Below are 18,171 nucleotides of genomic sequence, written 5' to 3'. Positions count from 1 at the left end.
GAGAAGAATTTATTGAAAGGTTACAGAACCTAAGGGCTGGGAGGAAGCCATGCCTGGGGAAGGAAGTGGATCTAAGAACTTGATCATTATTTCAGGACTTGGCCCTTCATTTTTTTTTTTAAGTTGATGCATATCTCCACACCTGTGGCATAAAGCTGTTGTTTGAACATGACCATGGTTGAAATTCTAAGAGCTGTTTTGAATCCTGAAGTCATAAATACAAATCTATAAAGTGATAGTATCTCTATGCTGAAGTATACAGCTGTACCCTCCAGCATGGGCTCTGTTACTGTAACTGCAATTCCAGACCTTACTGATGAAAGACCCTAAGCCTACCTATGCCAGTCTTCTTATTCTGCCATCAAAAAAAAAAAAAAAAAAAAAAAAGTGGACCAAGAAGTAGTAGCAAGTTCAATATTCCTGGAGGGTTATCAATAAAATCTGAAGACTTGAGGTTCTTTGATGACTGCCTGTCAGACATGTGGTGCCTTGGACGATTCTGAGACCAATGACTGAGAGAGAACTTAGTTAGGAACCTGAGTTTTCTGGTGTCAGCTGTCTTTGGGCAAGTAGTTTATATCTCCCTGAACCTTCATTTGTTTAATAGGGATATTAATACACCCCGTAGGTCAGGTTTGTTGTGAGGATTAAAAGATATGACCTATGCACTGTTCTTGGAACAATGTCTAGTACATATAAATGCCCCATAAATGATAGCAGTTATTATTATTAATTTAAAAATTTAGTCAGCTCTTTGCTACAAATAACCCTAAAACTCAAGGGCTTACAAGAACATTTATTTCCTGCTCACAGGTCTGTGATCAGCTATAACTCTGCTAAGCTTAGCTGAACTTGGCTCCACTTTTGGGTTCATGTCTGCTGCATGGATGTCCTCATCCCAGGAACCAGACTAAAGAAGCATTCCCTACTGGAATGTGTTGTTCTCATGATGGAGGGAAAATGTATAAGAAATAGGAACCACGTGATGCTTTTTAAATTCTCTACCAGAAACTATCACTACTACTTCTGTTCCATTGGTCAAAGCAAGTCATTTGGCCAAGCCCGAAGTCAAGGAGGCAGTTACTGTGCTCACAGGCAGGCCATGTTTGGGGAAGGAATGAACAATACAATCTAACACAGGAAGATTGAAAAAATATCTATGATCATAGAGACAAAGGCCTCTAGAGTAGCTTGAATAGTCTGAAATTAGAACGCAAACAGGCTGTTCATAATTTCTCATGTCTTCGAAATTATGGACCATTTAGGTAAACCAGAGATCCAGGGCAAGCAGCAGAGTTTAGAAACAGATAAGGTATAAAAGGACACAGTAGCCTCTCTTCCTGTAGAAACTGTACTTGGAGGAGAGGTTGCCGTAGAGGTCATTTAGTTCAGCATTTCTAGAGGTGAAAGGTATTTTAAAGATTTCACATCCTTAAAGCAGTAATGGTATTTGTTTTCATTTCCATTTGTCAAAAAAACTCAGTAAATTTGACATTTATGTAAAAACTGTTTCCCTTTTAAATGGAACAGGTCAAGAGCCTCCAGGTGTGTATTGAGGAAGGTTGCTTGGTGGTAAGTGCAGATCGGAGAGGTTTGCTCATGACTTGTAACTTACGTTATTAACACAGACGAGCACTACTGGGCACATCCGTTATCATCACACATACTTTAATTGTTTTTATTCTTAGTCATATATTGTTTACATTTGTTTGCAATTCTGAATTAATGAGGAATTTAATGAGGAAGGAAAAAACATAATTCTGCCAATTTTTCCCTAGATACTTTTCTCCAGATCCATAAATTTCCATCATCTGAAAAGACTGGCTATATAGAACATCAAGATATCTCTAATATTTCAAAGTGTAATGTAAGGAAGAAAAATAAATCCGTGTTATGTATGCATCCTGTCTCTAACCAATAATCTGTTATGGAAATAAACACAGATGATGTTTTGAGGTCCATTCCAGATGAGAGGACAGCTGAGAACTATTCCATACTCCCTTTATTCTCATACCTCAGTGCAACTGCAGAGGCCATTCCCTCTGTTTGAAAGGCTCTCTTCCTTCTCCTTTTTCTGCCTGGTGTTCTCATTTAGCTTTATCCACAGCTCAGCTCTTACTCCCAACTGGGAAAGGAATCACCTTCACTTTCCCTCAGCTGTGTCTGTTGCTCTTCCCTTGCCTTTCCTATAGCACTTGCAGGGCATTACCTCCTTGATAACCCTATTTCTGAACATGGTCATTGAGTCTGTCTCCCCCACTTGACCTTGAGTCAAGATCAGGGGCAACTTGGTATTTCCCGGATATAATACCGTGTCTCAGACCTCCAGTGTGAATGGATGAGCAGAAGCAGAATAAGCTTGATGAGATTAGAAACTGAAGAGGATGTGGGGGAGAGCATTTTGGGAAGAAGGAAGGTAAACATCAGCTAAGCGAGTGAAAGGACAAAAAACTGGCACGTACAAGATGTGTTTAAGGAGCAAAAAATGGATGCACATGACTAGATGAGAGAGTCCTGGAAAACAGAGTGGGGAGTTTTGGTTTGTGAGAGAGATGCCCATTGTCTTAGCCTGCTTGGGCTGCCATAACAAAATACCCTAGACTGAACACAAGAGAAATTTATTTTCTCACAGTTCTGGAGGCTGGAATTCCAAGATCAGAGTGCCAGCATGGACAGTTTCTGGTGAGAACCCTCTTCCTGGCTCGCAGACTTCTCACTGTGTTCTCATATGATGGGAAAAAAAAAGAGAGCCCTGGTTTCTCTTCTTCTTAGAAAGGCACTAATCCCATCACGAGGGCCCCATCCTCATGACCTCATGCAAAGCTAATTACCTCCCCAAAACCACATCTCTAGATGCCAACACATTGGGTATTAGGGCTTCAACATGAGAATTTGGAGGGAATACCGTTCAGTCAATGCCGTGTGGTTAAAGAACCAGACCTGCCTTAATGAAGCAGGCCCATGAGATTTCCACCATCCATCCCTGCCATTCCTGAGGTTCCATTGTTCGGTTAAGAAAGTGAATGAAATCCCAGAAATCAGCATTTCCAATTGAAGGGGCTTTAAAGCCAAAGGGCAAGAGCAAAATAACCTTTTAATTTCTGAGATGAATGAACAAAGTAATTTTTGTGAGTGGTATCTTCTGTTTCTACAGCAACCATAAATCATACCTTTAGGAGCTGTACCATTTTACTTTTAAATGTACATTTTGAAAAGAACACAGTCTTTTCTTATTATGCTCCTTTTGTACAATTTCATTGCATTCATCACGAGTCAGAGAGTCCTGTTGATTCTATGGCAGGAAAACTGTTATATTCACAGTCCAAGTGCCTACTGATTAGCACAGGCATTTCACATTAGCTGATCGGGAGGGTAGGGCAGTCTTCTGCTGAGATTTACTGCTTTCTCCGTTTCCTCATGGTCCATTTTTCATTATATTTCAGGTTTGGATTCCTTTCATTTGGTGCATTCTCTTAAGAATCACCATCCGCAGTATGATATTTTTATCTGTTTGAGAAGTTTATGTCCATTTGCAAATGTTTCAAGCCAAGAATTCTGCTGCCTGATTTGCAGAAAGTTGTTGCTGCCGAAAGATTTGCTGGGCATGTCCCATTGATAGATAGTACAAATATACAGTGTTAATATAATGGGAAAACTCCAGAGTATTTCCATAGCTCCTGACTATCGAATAATATACAAAAATATATGACTTGGGGACAGCTGAAATTGTTTCCACACTTTGAGCTCTGCTTCCATTAGACTGGTTCACAATATTAGATTGAATCCCAAGGTGCTACTGATAATCATCAGCTGTTTTCTTGCCCAGTCTCTTTGTTTAAATGTATTCTTTCATTATCTATGGGCTTTTGAAAAAAATGGGGGAAAGAATGTTTTTAATTGAATAATCTGTATTCTGTCAGGTATTCCTTCTCCCTAGGAAGGTATATGGAAACTTACTTTGCTGTTTTTATTTATCCTGCCAGTGTAGTATATCGATGAGAGAATGGAGATCCAATAGTGTTAAAACAAGACATGAAATATTGATTAATTCCTTTTTTAAATTCCCTTTTTACTCCTGAGTGTAGCAGATTTCAGAAGCTGCTGCCAATATTGTGCTCTCCAGCAAACCTCCGTTATTGGGAGGGTCTTGATCCCCTTTGGGCTTTGATAAATGATAATTATGCTTTTAAAATGTTAGCTTGGAGTGCCCCAGGTTTTGTTTTCAACAGTTCATCGGAGAAATGAGTAAGAAACAGTAAAATTTAGGCTGCAAAGTTTGAGCCAAAGGCCCCCAAAGGAACCATTCCATGAAGAGGAAGCAGCCAGAGACTGAAGCAACTAGACTCCACATCCTTGTTCCTACCTGACACATTTTTCCTTTTCTGCATTGCGCATTCCCCATTGCAGGTCAGGACTCGCCCTTTGGGTCTAGGCCAAGTGAATTTGCTGATTCCTAGGGTTGTATTAAAAGGTAAGATAATAATGATTTAGTATTGACCAAACCTGAATGGCTTCAGATAGGTTTGTAAAGAAAGAGAAAGAAATAAGATGTTTGGCTGGTTGAAGAAACCAGTAGGACGGTAAGCAGAGTGGGCAGAATGGGAACTGTAGATAGGGAGAACCTGGATTTTTAGGATCAGGGACCTCCTCAAGGCAAGCCACTCAAGTCAAGAGTAGGCACTGGGGAACCCTACTCTGTGCATCTTAGGGCACAGGTGGTCTTGGAACGGAGGGGGATCTGCTGAGCTGTGAAGAAGAATTACTGCACAGGGCAGCACCTCCAACAAAGAATTACGTCGTCTAAAATATCGATAGTGCTGAGATTGAGAAACCCTGACATAGAGGAAGTGCTATTATTTCATCCATCAAAGATAAGTTTCTTGAGTTCAGAACCCAAGTCATGAGTTAATGGTGTTCAATAATTAGCAGAGCATCCTGTGAGTAAACAGTAGATTCAGTGTAATCCCATTTTCTTTTGAAGAGTATCCATTTTAGTTTCTTCCGTTCTTCCCCTGAAATTCCCCAGAAGGGAGATCTCACTCATTAGAAAGTTCGAACTTGCCAGACGATAGGAAGAAAATGCTTCACGATATGTTTCCAGAAATGAGAAGATGAGAGAGCATGCTCAGAAGCAAAGGTACAGGTGAATGAAACATGCTGACAGCCAAAAAGATTGAGATTGGTAAAAGTAAGGCTAGCTTGACAGACGACGAATCCCTGTGGGCATGTGATGACCTTTAGACATCAAACAACAGTAAGTAAACATCAGGGGCAAGGTAGCTTATATTTTATTGGTAATAAACTAGATGAAAGATCATATTTTAAATGATATGCCTTCAAGCATGTGCTATATCAAGGTGTTGACAGCATCATTTTTCCAAGAGATGAGCAAGTAAATTTAAGTAGTTTCCAAGTAGTAAGTATCTTGATTACCAAGGAGCAGTGGGATGCAAAGCTTGGCCAGTGGAAACAAATGATTGATAGCTTCCTCTTAACACTCCTGCCTTTATTTTCCTCTTCACGGCTCATTATTCTGCCATGTTAATTTAAGCTTTCTTATTGTATTGAATTAGGGGCTTAAATTCTCTTATCATCCCTATGGGAATCTTGATTGTTTATTTGTAGGTGACAATAATTGTTTTTATCGATCCCCAAATGTAGAAGGTATAAAAAGCACTATGGCTGATGGCCAGCTGGTACATAGTTAGTGCCGCGTGCATGAGTGACAAATTACAAGACAATATTTGGCCCCAGAGGAGACCCTTTAAGAATTTTTAAAAGCATCTGATAGTTCTCCTTAGGTCCCTTCTAGCTGAAAACAGTTTCACATACATCAGCTCAAGTCTTTTTGTTTTTATTGAACCTCCAAAGGTCTACGTGGGTGTAATTTGTACATCTGCATTTCTAGTACACCCACACAGCAGGAGTTGGGAATGGTGTAGCTACAAGAATTCCCAGACTGAGTGCCATCCAGCCAGTGAGTTCCGTTAGGGACCCAGATCACCAGGGCCATTATTCAGAAGAATCTCTGGATGAATCTAGCAGTTGCCATTATGCCACTATAAGTATTCTGTAGATGACATTAGCTCCAAGTATTTTGAGAAGAAACCACTTTGCTATCCCCAGCATGTACTATGGGTAAGAAACCTCACATGATTTCACATCCCAAATTTATCAGAGGCACCAGAGAGAGAAAATGCAACTGTCTAATTAAAGTGCTGTTTTTAGGACAGGGCACTTAGGCAGTATGAGTCCCCACAGTTGGAAGCAAATGCAGCCCAGCTTACTTGAAGATTTTCAGCCTAACTATTATGATCTGTCCAGAAAAAAAAATAAGGTTTTTCTTAAAAGTAAGAGGTTAGGCTTAAAATTCATCAAGTATTAGATACATGGTAAAATTTCCTTATCAGTTGGTAAAATGGAAAGATTTTGACCAGATGCCGAACTCTGAAATTCTTGACCTTTTCCTGTGGTGAAGAGAAGATGGTTATGCAGAGGAACCACTTTGATGACTGTACCCTATTTATCCTTTGCTTCTGTTCTGAAAGTTCCCTGTTGAACACTCAAAGTGACTATCTGGATTGGACCAGAATGAGCCAGGAGAGCTTGTTTTGCAGAGTAGAGCTCCACATGTCACACAAATGTTCAACCCCCCCCCCCCCCCCCCGCCACACTTCATGCTGCAGCTGTCATATTATCTTGGTCCTTGACAGTTAGCCTCCCAAATTGACTCCTAGAAAACCACGTAAAAAGAAAACAATTTGCCCTAATTTCGGTTTCCTTTTTTTCTCACTCAAATTAAGCTTACTCTCAATACTATGATGTCATTGTGTCCTTGGTCTTGGACAGCCATTCCAGCACATTCCATGAGCAGTAGTGTGAAAGAGGGAAAAGTTCAGCGACTATAGCCACCACTATTGTGAGGTAAAACTTCATACCCTCTTTGTATATGCCTCAGACATTTAGTGGCATCCCCACCACACGAGTGGGCATTAAATGTGATCTGACTGATTAATGTGTTTGTTAGTTACACGTTCAACATGTGTGGAGCATATGACTGTAGAATGGATAAAGCTTAAAACAGATTGACTCTTGAGGGTGATGATCACAGAAGCATTTGGTTTTAAAATTGGAACAAACCTTAGATGTGACTTAGTTCAACCATCTTATTTTAGAAACAAGGAAACTAAGACGACCCATAGAGGTTAAATGCCTTGTCCAAGGCTTGGTAGTGGCGCAGCTGGAATGTGAAACTAGGTATCCACACTCTCAATTTCGTACTGCACTCTGTACTGACTCTGAAACACATGGGCTTGTGTTTTGTTATATGTATTGTGATTGTTTTGACAGGTGTGTTACCCCCCACTAGACCATGTATTCTTTAAGAAAATATTCATCATAGAGTATCTGGGTGGCTCAGTTGGTTAGGTGTCTGATTCTGGATCTCTTAGCTCAGGTCTTGACCTCAGGGTCGTGAGTTCAAGCCCTGCACTGGGTTCCACGTGCACTTTATATGTGTGTGTGTGTGTGTGTGTGTGTGTGTGTGTGTGTGTGTGTGTATACATATATATGTAATTTTTTTTCATCACTAACTTCTGGCATAGGATTGCAATAAATGTCTGTTAAAATAAATAATTAAATGAGACCATTTTTCTCATCATGTATAAATAAATGATGTAATTTTTAGTGATCTCTGCTAGTGCATGGTCAGCTTAGTAATGAAGAAGGATAGAGAGGATAGGAAGGTTGAAAAAAATAGAATGTGAAGGCAAAAAGTGATAAAAGGGGTATACAGTTCAAGTAGGAATATAACTGGAAAAAATTCAGTATGCAGACAAAATTTCTAGACTCAATTTGGGAGCTTTTAATCAAGACTCTTGCCTCTTCTGATCTCTCCCAATTTTCAAATAAGGACTTTTAAGCAGATGGTGCGTTAAACAGATCTCATCATTGCTGCTCCCCCTCAGACCCCAGAAGACAGGACGGACGGCAAGTTAAATTGTATAATAAGCAGAGTTGTTCTTGAGTGTATTCCACCTCCCTCTGGTCCATCTTCCCACCCATTCGGCACCCATTCCGAACCCATGCTGCTGCTACTGTTCTCATCTCGGAGGAAAGTGCATGTAACTCTATGTGATCCTGTTTCCGGAAAATTTTCCATTTAGAAAACGCACCAGGAAATACAAAGGAAGACAACTTACACGGTGGCATTTCAGACTCAGTGGCAAGTGAGCAGAGGGGATGGATATATATGGACTGGGTCTGTCTCTCCTTACAAATCATCCAAAGTCAATTAAAATAGAAGTGAGAAAAGCCAGTTATCGTACCCCTCTGTGAGCTTGTGTTGCTCCTGAAATGCTTACATGTTATGTCAATTGATACTAAACAATGCCTGCTTAAAAAAAAAAAAAAAAAAGAAAAGAATCAGAGGATTCAGGGTTCTAATTATAGCACATTGATGGCTTGGTACTGGAGAACTACATCAACAATATAGGACATCGGTGGGAAGCGACTACTGGCTGGACGGCTGTACCCAGAGAGTGGTTATCAGTGGCTAAGTGTCAGTTTCTAGAAGAGCTGACTATGCTCCAGTATGTCAGGAAGTCTAAACGGAAGGTATGAAATGTAGTCTTTTTTAGAAGTGGTGCTGCATTGTTGCCAGATAACCTGTAAGACCCAAATGCTTCTATGGGAAGAGATTAAGGAGATAGACAGTCATCCGTTTTGGATGGATTGGGTCCCCTTGGCTAATGCCAAGTATGGAGATCTGGCTTTTCATCCAGTATTCCCTTGAACGACTGAAATTTGCCAGAACTTTCCAATCAGCACGACGTCTAACTACATCAGCCGCTCTCCCCCTTCGGTAACTATGATTCCCATCTTTTCCTTAAACATACCAAGCACACTTCCATATTTGTGATTTTACCCTTTACATTTCCTCTTCCTGGAACACTTTTCTCTCATATGGTCTGTTGAGCAAGTGGCATCTGTCTCCTATCACCAGAGGTAGAGGTCCAAGTGCTTCTTCCCACTGCGTCTTATTTGAATTGCCAAGAAAAACACAACACAGTCAAACACTGGATGGAGCAATGCTTTACTCACATAGAGAAAGACAGAACAAGATCAGTTCTAGTAGTGAGCCTTGGTCCTCATGGCCATTGGGTCCTTCCTGGCGGCTTATTCAGAGCCATTGGCCTGCAGGCAACCAAAGGACCCTGTCCACTCTTGGCAGGGGACAAGTGTAATGTAACACATATACTTAAGCAGAACAAAGGAGTACACATTGAGTCTGAAACAGGGAAAGATATCCCCACACAAGACAACAGCTAGGCACAGGATGTGAGGGCTCTTTATCTATTATTAAAGAAGTGTTCCAGGCTCAAGGCCCATTCTTAATGAGGCCGAACTGAGAGTCGAAAGATTGCACACATGAGATCGTCTTTTCCAATATGTTCCCTGTGGCTTCTTACTATTCCCACCCCACCATCACCAACAACCTTCTTCTCCCCACCCCAACCCAACCCAGATCTTTGCTCCCATTATCAAAGAGGCCTTCTGAGGCCAACCTTTATAAATATGGCCACCTCCAAATCTATGAAGAGAGAATCTTTAGTTGTTTTGATAATTGCCATATCGCCAGCGTCTACCAGAGTGATTGCACATAGTAGGTGTTCAATAAAAATGTGTTGACGAGATTGGTAACATAGATCTTACAAAGGAAAAGTCTTGTCTCATGATGCCTAGAAATCAGTGAAGGCAAACTTTTCAGATGCTTTCATAGAGCAAATCATTCACCTACACTGCATCCAATTTATGCTTAGAAACCCAACAAGTCTTAAAGAAAGTGATATGTCCAGGTAAGCAAGATAACACCATTATCATTCAGTTGCCATCAGGGCTCCAAGCATCTTTAGAAAACCTGTCCTCTGATATACAGCACTAATTTGTGTCTTACGGAAAATCAAATAAATTATTTTTTTACCCGAAGGGAGCAGGATTATTTGACTTCAGATATTTGCCATATGGCTTCTCTTCCATACAGCATAGCTCCTAGGCTTAAGGTAGTAAGAGTGAGAGCATGCCTATAAATTATTCAGAGATAATTTAAAATAAGTGTGTATCTTTGACAGATTGTCAAGTTTCTTAATGCTTTTTCCTGATAACAAGTGCTATGTTTTTGATAAAATGTTGCTCATTTCTCACTACACTTTATTGTTGTTCTGTGTTTGTTTTTTGTTTGTTTTGTTCTGTTTGTTGTTGTTGTTTATTTTTGCTCCCTCCCCCCCAGAGTCCAGTCTGGCTCTTATCTCAGCACGGGATGGTTTACCTTCATTCTGGCCATGGACGCCTGTTATGGCATTCACGTCTACGGAATGATAAATGACACCTACTGCAAGTAAGATCACAGGAAATTATTTTTATGCATCTCCAATTCTGATATCTTGTCAAAATATCACAATTCATTTTAATACCATAAATCGGAGAAACAGATAAAGCAACAATTATTTCCTGGTGCTCTTTGCTGACATGACATTTTATTGTCAGTGCATCAAGTTGTGACTTTTAGGGGTGATAAAAAGAAAAAATATTTACCACAATCTAATGTCAAATGTCAGAAGGAACATTTTCCCCTTATTCAGTGGCGTATCAGGGATTTGCGGCTTGGAAATACACAAGTTTAGTGGTTATTTAATTTGCAAAGCAAGTTTGTCATTTCTGCTGCTCTAATGGCTTGATGGATAGCTAGCTACTCAGTGGTTATATTTGATCATGAAGGACAAAATGTCCTGCAGCCTCACAGAAGCTGACAGCTTAACAAGAATTCCTGGAAATTATAGTTTACTAATAAGTGAGTAATCTGCCAGATCCGTATTTAAAATAGATGTTTTTCCACAGTACATCCCCGCTGGAGGGATCGTTTCTAATTATTTAATAAAACGAACCCTCCTTGCTTCATCAAGGTAATGAAATATACTTCCCCACTAACAACTGGCACAATGTAACTCAGAGAGTATTGTAACCATATTGTCAAAATGGTAACTAAGCCACAGATCTCATGATCAAATATTTCTACCCTAACTATAAGTATAATGGAGCACAGATGTACCAAATATCTTACCCTGAAAATTCACAAAGCTCCTTCAAGCTTTGTGAGAGCATCAGGCTCTCCAAAGTTTGCCTCCATCATACACCATTTCCTCCTTCCTGGATAGGTATATGTTTGAATGCAGTTGGTGTGATATATAAATTTTATTTGATTTATTAAAGCACTAAGGATCTGGTACATCTTCCTAAAAGCTTTTACACATAATAGCTTTTAACTGAGTTCATGGACCAGAATCATGCATGGGTTTGCAAGTAAATGCATTTACTAGGCACATAATGGATTCTTGCAAATGAATGCTTCATTCTTCATCTCAATTCTTCTCTCCTTTTCTTTTCTTTCTTTCTTTTTTTTTTTCTTTTTTAGGACAGAAGGCTATAGAAAAGTCCCCTATCATTACTATGAACAAGGAAGAGATGAATGTGATGAATATTTTCTTCACGAACATGCCCCCTATGGGGGGCACAGGTTTATCACTGAAAAGAAAGTGTTTGCTAAATGGGCCAAGAAACACAGGATAATATTCACACACCCGAACTGGACAGTGTCTTGATGTTAGTTCTTCCTGATCTTGCCGCAACACTTGACGCGATCGTAATGCCACAACTGTGATGCTAATGATGTCGATGCTGGTGATGGTGACGATAAAGGCAACAACGGTGATCAAGCTTCTGTATGTTCTCAGATATGGATGGTGACTCTGCCAGTAATCTGAACTTGGGATTTCATGGAGGGTGGATGTGCTCTTTACATTCTTTCTGAAGGTTCAACATTACATACTGCACTTTATAATTTAACTGGAATTGAAGTGAAGGCCAGTAACATGACAGCAGTGACCTAAGAAATGGGAAGATTATCCTTCCAGATAGCTGCCCAGAATTCTTGAACAGTGAGTAACTTTCAAAAGCCATGGGATTTGGCCTCGGGAGGCAAGGTTATTGACTCTCTGGTCTCTTGAACTTGAGCAGCTCCACCACCTGGAAGAATGGTTGATTGTCAAACACTGACCCAAGAAATGCTCTCTGGGTACAAGTTTCGTACCACAGTTACTAGTAGCCTAGAGGCGGGGAAGGAGTCTCTCCCTGACAGACCGTGGTCCTACCGTACCTCCTACAGCCAACGCCTCAGGCCATTTCCTAAGTAACAATGCAGGTACCACGGACATCCTGCTCCTCAGGATTCTTCAACAATTCAAACACTTACTTCAAAATGGGCCAACTAGCAAATCTTAAAGAAGTTTCACTCTCACCACTCCATTCTCACTCCCCCAAACAATGTAACTAAACACGTCACTAGAGTGATCTCTATACTGCTTAGTTATTTTTGGTTGAGTCCTAAATATTTCAGAAAGCTATTTAATGTGTAAGATACCAACACTGTAATAACATATACTGTGAAAGCATTCTTAAAACGTAACCAAAAGGGTTTGCTAACTCTGCTTCAACAGCCAACAACACAAAAATATATGCTTTTTAAAATCATGAAACAAGGAAAGCAAAGCATATTTTTACATCCATTTGTATCCTACCATACTTCATAATATATATTTGTATATTCAGATTTCTACTTCATAGGCTCGGATGCATCTCTCCATACATTACATCATCGTTGCCAAGTGCCAACTGTTAGACATGGAGAGGAAATGATTCTTTGTATTAAATCTGACCAGAGCTCTTGCCTTCTTGGGGTTTATTTTTCCCCACAGTGTATCAGTTGTTATGCCATAATAACAACACTAATAATGACCTTAATGTCCAAAGTGCTTTGTCATTTAAAGTCCTTATACTTATGCTGTCCTATGTGAGGCCCGTGACCACTCCACTGGCTATTGCCTGCACCTTCTGACATCTCCTTAGCAGATGATCTGTAATTTGTTCATTGCTTTGATATATTCCAGATCTTTCCCTCTGCTAATACTTGTATAGAATAGCATTTATGTAGACTAGTAACCAAGTGGTTTCAGTGCCAAATACGATGTATTATATCAGGATTATGCAAAAAGTATCACAAGGATTGTCCTGGCTATAGACTAGGACTCCTGTGAACATAGGTACTTTTGATTTTTTTTTTTTAATGACTCTTTTTAGGTAGAGAAAAGATGAGGAAACAGGGACAACAGGAGGGAATGAACGCAGAGAAATACAGTTTCCCTGTCCCCGTCTTGAGATGACATTGTTCTCCATACACTCATCGCTCATTAAATATGAGAGGGTTGATTTGCTGAGAGAGTAGCCGAGAGACCAAAAATATCCTTGCAAATGATTCAAAAGACGCAGCCGAGCTTAGCTGACAGAATGATTTGCAGGATGAAAATGACGCATTTCACCTCGGCAGCCCTTTGCAGGTCTTTGCCGGTGCTCGGTGCTCGGTCCCATGGTAAGTTCGCATTAAATGGGGCCATCCTGGGCAGAAGCCTTTCTGTTGCTCTCTGCCGCCCTTTGGGCAACACCAATCCTCAGAGCCAAGACAATGGCCACACGCCACTTCTATCAACACTTCTATTGTTTCCTCATGTGCTTTTCAGTTCTATGTATGTCGGGTTTTGTTGAGCGAATGATGGAAAGAAGTGCCCACTCAAAAATAAACAGATGCAAATGTTAAAATTGTAATACGGATGGTTTACCCCCTGTTGTGATACAGAAGTTCCACTTTTAAATAAAAAGGGACACTTGATTATCAGGATGCTTCAGGGAATGACATAATTTATTTAGTTTTCTGGTAAATGGAGGGTTAAATCGATTTGTTTTAGTCCTTACTAATAAGAAACTTGGCCCCCTTCCTTGCTCGCCTGCCTCTCCATGAAAGAGACTTTTCCATTCCCACAAGAGGTGTGTGTAGAAAAGTCAGTGTTTCCTCTGGAGAGGTGAGGGGGGCATCCCCTCTCCTCTCTTCTTCTCCCTTCCTCCCCTTTTTTTCTTAACTGAACCCCAGCCCCACTTTCTATTGTTGTCTCTCGTCCTCTTTTTTCTGAGAGTGGGGAAAAAAAAAAACCAACCACGTTATTCTCAATTTAGAAACCTAATTGGATGATTTCCAGTGTAATCAGCATTTTGATAGAATCACGTAACTTATTTTTCTCTTCAGTCTTAATGTTCTCTGCTTCCATTTCCTGTACTTCTTTACCCTCAGCTTCCTAATTCTAGTGGAAATACAAAGTGTAATTTCTCCCATATTGAGAAATTTGTCATCTAAGATTCACGGATAGAGAAGAGAATGACAAAGGAGCAATTCAAACTTGTCACACAAATTTCTGGCCAATTTCACTGGTTCTAGTCAACTGAAAGGTTTCACCCAGCAGCTGAACATTGAAGAATTCAACTGAACTCACTCATCACTGATGTATATGTATTCCAGAAGTTAATTAACATCTGGAAAAAACAAACACATTTCAATTACATCCAAGGTTCTAGGCAAATGTACTATTGAAAATGGCCACAATTTTCTGAAATCAGCATTAAAAACGTGCAAGTTAGAAATAATAAATATTATTTTTAATTCTGCAGAATTCTAGAAAAAAGCGAGGAAATTTAAAGAGTCTTAAAATGAATGTTTGAGTTCTTTCTAAGCCTAGTGATTAAGTAGTAATGATTTATATGTTATGATGATAATGTGAATTAGAAAACTTCTAGATTGTATCTTACCTTGCTATGAAACCTATCAAAGAAAAACCAGTTTGGCAGGATGTTTGTATATATGCACATAGAGTCAATTTGTGTGTGTGTGTGTGTGTGTGTGTGTGTGTGTGTGTGTGTGTCTAAAAGCATACCTGTAATCCTATATTTTTCAGTGATGTGTATGAACCACAGAAAACCCATTTTAGACTTCAATGAAATTTGTTGGTTCACATTTTGAATTCTGATGAAAAAATAAAGCAAAAATCCAAATTAAACATACCAATTGTAAAGAGTACATAAGATAATGTTCAATAGCCGGCCCATAGAATAAAGCTGGAGAAGCTGCTACATCTAGAACTGAGAACACAGATGCCACAGTTGTCACAAATCAGACGTAGAAGGATAGCAATCTGTATTGTAGGCCCTGACGATCGCGGTTCAGCTGAAGTCACATTGAACAACACGACATCCAGCTGCATTCACACTGAAGTGAATGAACATTGGTCCCCTTATTCAAATAAGCCTGAGTTTGGCATAAGCAAAACTCAGATTTGCATGATTTTTATTATATGGTTAGAGAACTGTGACCATTGGGAAAAAAGAAAAGTGTATAAGGAGATTACTCTTTGAGGATTTGAAATGAATCAGCCGTTGTGGGAGCAAGAGTCTGGATTGGGGACTTTGCTGACCCTTCCAGAAGTATAAAGCCATCAGAAGAGAATCACTTGTTACTTCCTTAGAAAAAAGACAACACTGAATACTTCACCTGGTTGTGTTAATTGGATGCTAATTGTAAGCTCAGTTTTCATTTTAATAAGCAAGATAATATAACCAGAAGGTTTGCTTTTTTTTTTTTTAACAACATACCCATCTAGCAGGACGAACTGTGTTGCCCCAGGTCAGGCGATTGCATACCTTAGCACAACAAAGGATTCACAGTCCCAGCATTATGAGGGGAAAAATGCTTTTCCCCCAACTGCACTTTTAAAAGGCAAGACCTCATCATTTTAATATTATTCATAGATCCAGCAACTCTTCAGTGCTAGCCTTTGTAAGTAGTCTAGACTTTTAGAGGTGCAAGGAGTTTAGAGACCAGCCAATCCAATCCCTCCATCTTGGAGTTGAAGAAATAGACCTATAGAAGTGAAGTCACTTGCCCAGGGCTATCACACAGACTAATGGCAGTCCTGAGGCCTCAGATTCTTATCTCATGTCTCCTTCTCTAGTACCGTTTCCACAACTTTTTTTTTTTTAAGCACAGAATGGTAGCTGAAAAAATGCATAAATGACTTAATGATTTTATCCCTGGAATCCAAGGGCTCCAATTAGTAGTGTTGATTCTATTCATGATCAGAGAAATCCCCAGACTGAAGTGCAGCAACAGTCACATGACTGAAGGAACATTTCCAGGTGATTGTCCCTATTCTCTGTTATCTATGTTTATTGCTAAGACTGCACCACATTCTGTTACCACAAAATTGTAGGACTAATTTAAGGAATGTAAAAGTGAGTATCCTACTTCCTTGTTAAGGATGATCAAGCTACTGGTACTCCTCTAAGAACTGTTGAGTGTGGAAGGTGCTTGTCCTATTGTCCAGTTATCTCCAGAAACCAAGTGTCCTAATCCTCAAACCAGTGCGGCTGCCAGTTAGTGAAATTATCTGCACTGGCTGGTGAAATTCTACCCTTTGTTTCCCCGCGGGTCTCTGTACCACACACGATCTTCAAGGGCAGATACCCCACTGGAAGGTAAGTCACAGCCCGAAGTGTCCCACAGGACTTAATTGTCATGCAAGATTGAAGGAGTTTTTTCTCTACAGTCCACTCATATGATATCATTGGAAGAGGAGAATTTTGAAACTATATTCACGAGGCTCTGAAAATGGTTTCTTTGACTCAGAAATAGCGTATTGTTTTGTTGCTTGTTTTTGCAGAAACTTAGAGAAGCCACTAGAGTAAAATTCCATGTAAATTGCTAACGCATCAAATCAAAACTGTCCTTGGGCATTGTAACTTTGCAAAAAACCTCATTTGGTTTTTTTTTTTAAGTCCTCTACTTTTTTCCCCTTTTCAGAATAGGCACAATTTGTTTATGGAGTAGAAAAGCTCTTCTTTCTCCACAGACATGTTTCCCTTTGTTCATGCCTTGGAGACTTCAGAAAAATAGAAACTCACTTGCATAAAAGTGAAGAACATCTTGACGAATAAATAGCCAACTTCATATGTTCACATTTTTGCCAATATAGTGAGCAGTGTCTCCTGAGAAACTCCAAAGGGACACAAACCAGGGCATTTCGTGGTTCCTTGTTACCAAATCTTCAAAGTACTAATTTCCTTGTGTTTAACTTTGTTGTCATTGCTACTGAGTAAATACCCATTTCTATTACATACAGTATATTTTATGCTTCACTCATTTTTCTGAGTTCACACAATTTTTGCTGTAGTCTCTCATTCACTTTAAAAACCTGTAATCTTCATCTATTTATAGGAGAGACTGTAAACGCACAATTTGTGCACTTGGTGAGCTTTTTTCTAGCATCATATTGCTTTATTTATAGGCACCATGCCTTAGAATAAAGCTTACTAAATGGCAAAGGGCTGCTGGTGTATTTCAGTTTGGTTTGCTTTTACAAGATAAGTGAGGAGTTGTGAACAAAGCCAGAGAGTATTTGTCACTGAAAGAAAAAAAGCAAGGCAGGAGTGGGGGTGGGGGGCAGGGGGAGATACTCGATATACACAGTATCCAGCATACTACTGCGGACAATGACAAGAGAAAATGTTGGTCAGCCTCCAGAGTGTGTTTTGTCCACATTAACTATCTAATGCTGAGGCGTATTTCCTTTCTTGCTGTATCAGACCTGATAGCAAGTTGGGTCAGTACGTAAGGTGCTTAAAATACAGAAGTCTTCATTCTTTCCTCCCTCCCTCCTTCATTACTTCCCTCCTTTTCTTCCTCCACTCCTCTTTTTCTCCCTAATTTTCTTTCTAGAAAACTCAGCACTCTTGAAGTGGAACATTATATGTGGGCAGTTTCTCATTTTACAAATCAACTTATAGTACTCTACCAAATTCTGTAGGCGACCCCTATTTGGATATGATCTTAAAATGAGAGTCTTCTTTGGGAATAAAATAATAATAACTTACATGCCATGTTAATTTAGGGCTGTATACCCCATTCAATCCCCTCACGTACTGGGTGAGTATGTAATGTTACTATCACCAGGTCACATATAAAGAAACAGAAGCACAGAAAGGTTAAGTTGCTTGACCAAGGTGGCACAGCTAGTGATGAAATGAGGTTTTTGAACCCAGGCAGTCTGACCCAAAGTCCATACCTAGTTGGGGCAGGCTAATAGTTATAACCAACGATCTCAACATGTCAGTGACTTAACAGAATAAGGTTTGTTTAGATGCTCCTCTCCAACCAGCTTGTCTCTAAGGATGACTCAAAGA

At 39.8% G+C, this 18,171-nt stretch overlaps 1 protein-coding gene across 1 annotated transcript in view; it reads left to right on the top strand.

The window, feature by feature from the left end:
* Positions 1–13,783, top strand: part of ST6GALNAC3 (ST6 N-acetylgalactosaminide alpha-2,6-sialyltransferase 3) — a 500,339-nt gene extending 486,556 nt beyond the window's left edge. The window contains exons 4-5 of the mRNA XM_026497782.4: positions 10,289–10,396; positions 11,471–13,783. Coding sequence (XP_026353567.4) covers positions 10,289–10,396; positions 11,471–11,657 — 295 coding nt within the window. The 3' untranslated portion in view covers positions 11,658–13,783. The remainder of the gene's footprint in view (positions 1–10,288; positions 10,397–11,470) is intronic.
* Positions 13,784–18,171: the final 4,388 nt, after the last annotated feature.

Source organism: Ursus arctos, unplaced genomic scaffold, assembly GCF_023065955.2.
Source record: "Ursus arctos isolate Adak ecotype North America unplaced genomic scaffold, UrsArc2.0 scaffold_12, whole genome shotgun sequence".
In the NCBI taxonomy this organism is placed as follows: domain Eukaryota; kingdom Metazoa; phylum Chordata; class Mammalia; order Carnivora; family Ursidae; genus Ursus; species Ursus arctos.
Note: the sequence above shows the minus strand (reverse complement) of the source record. Positions and strands in the feature narration are given on the sequence as shown.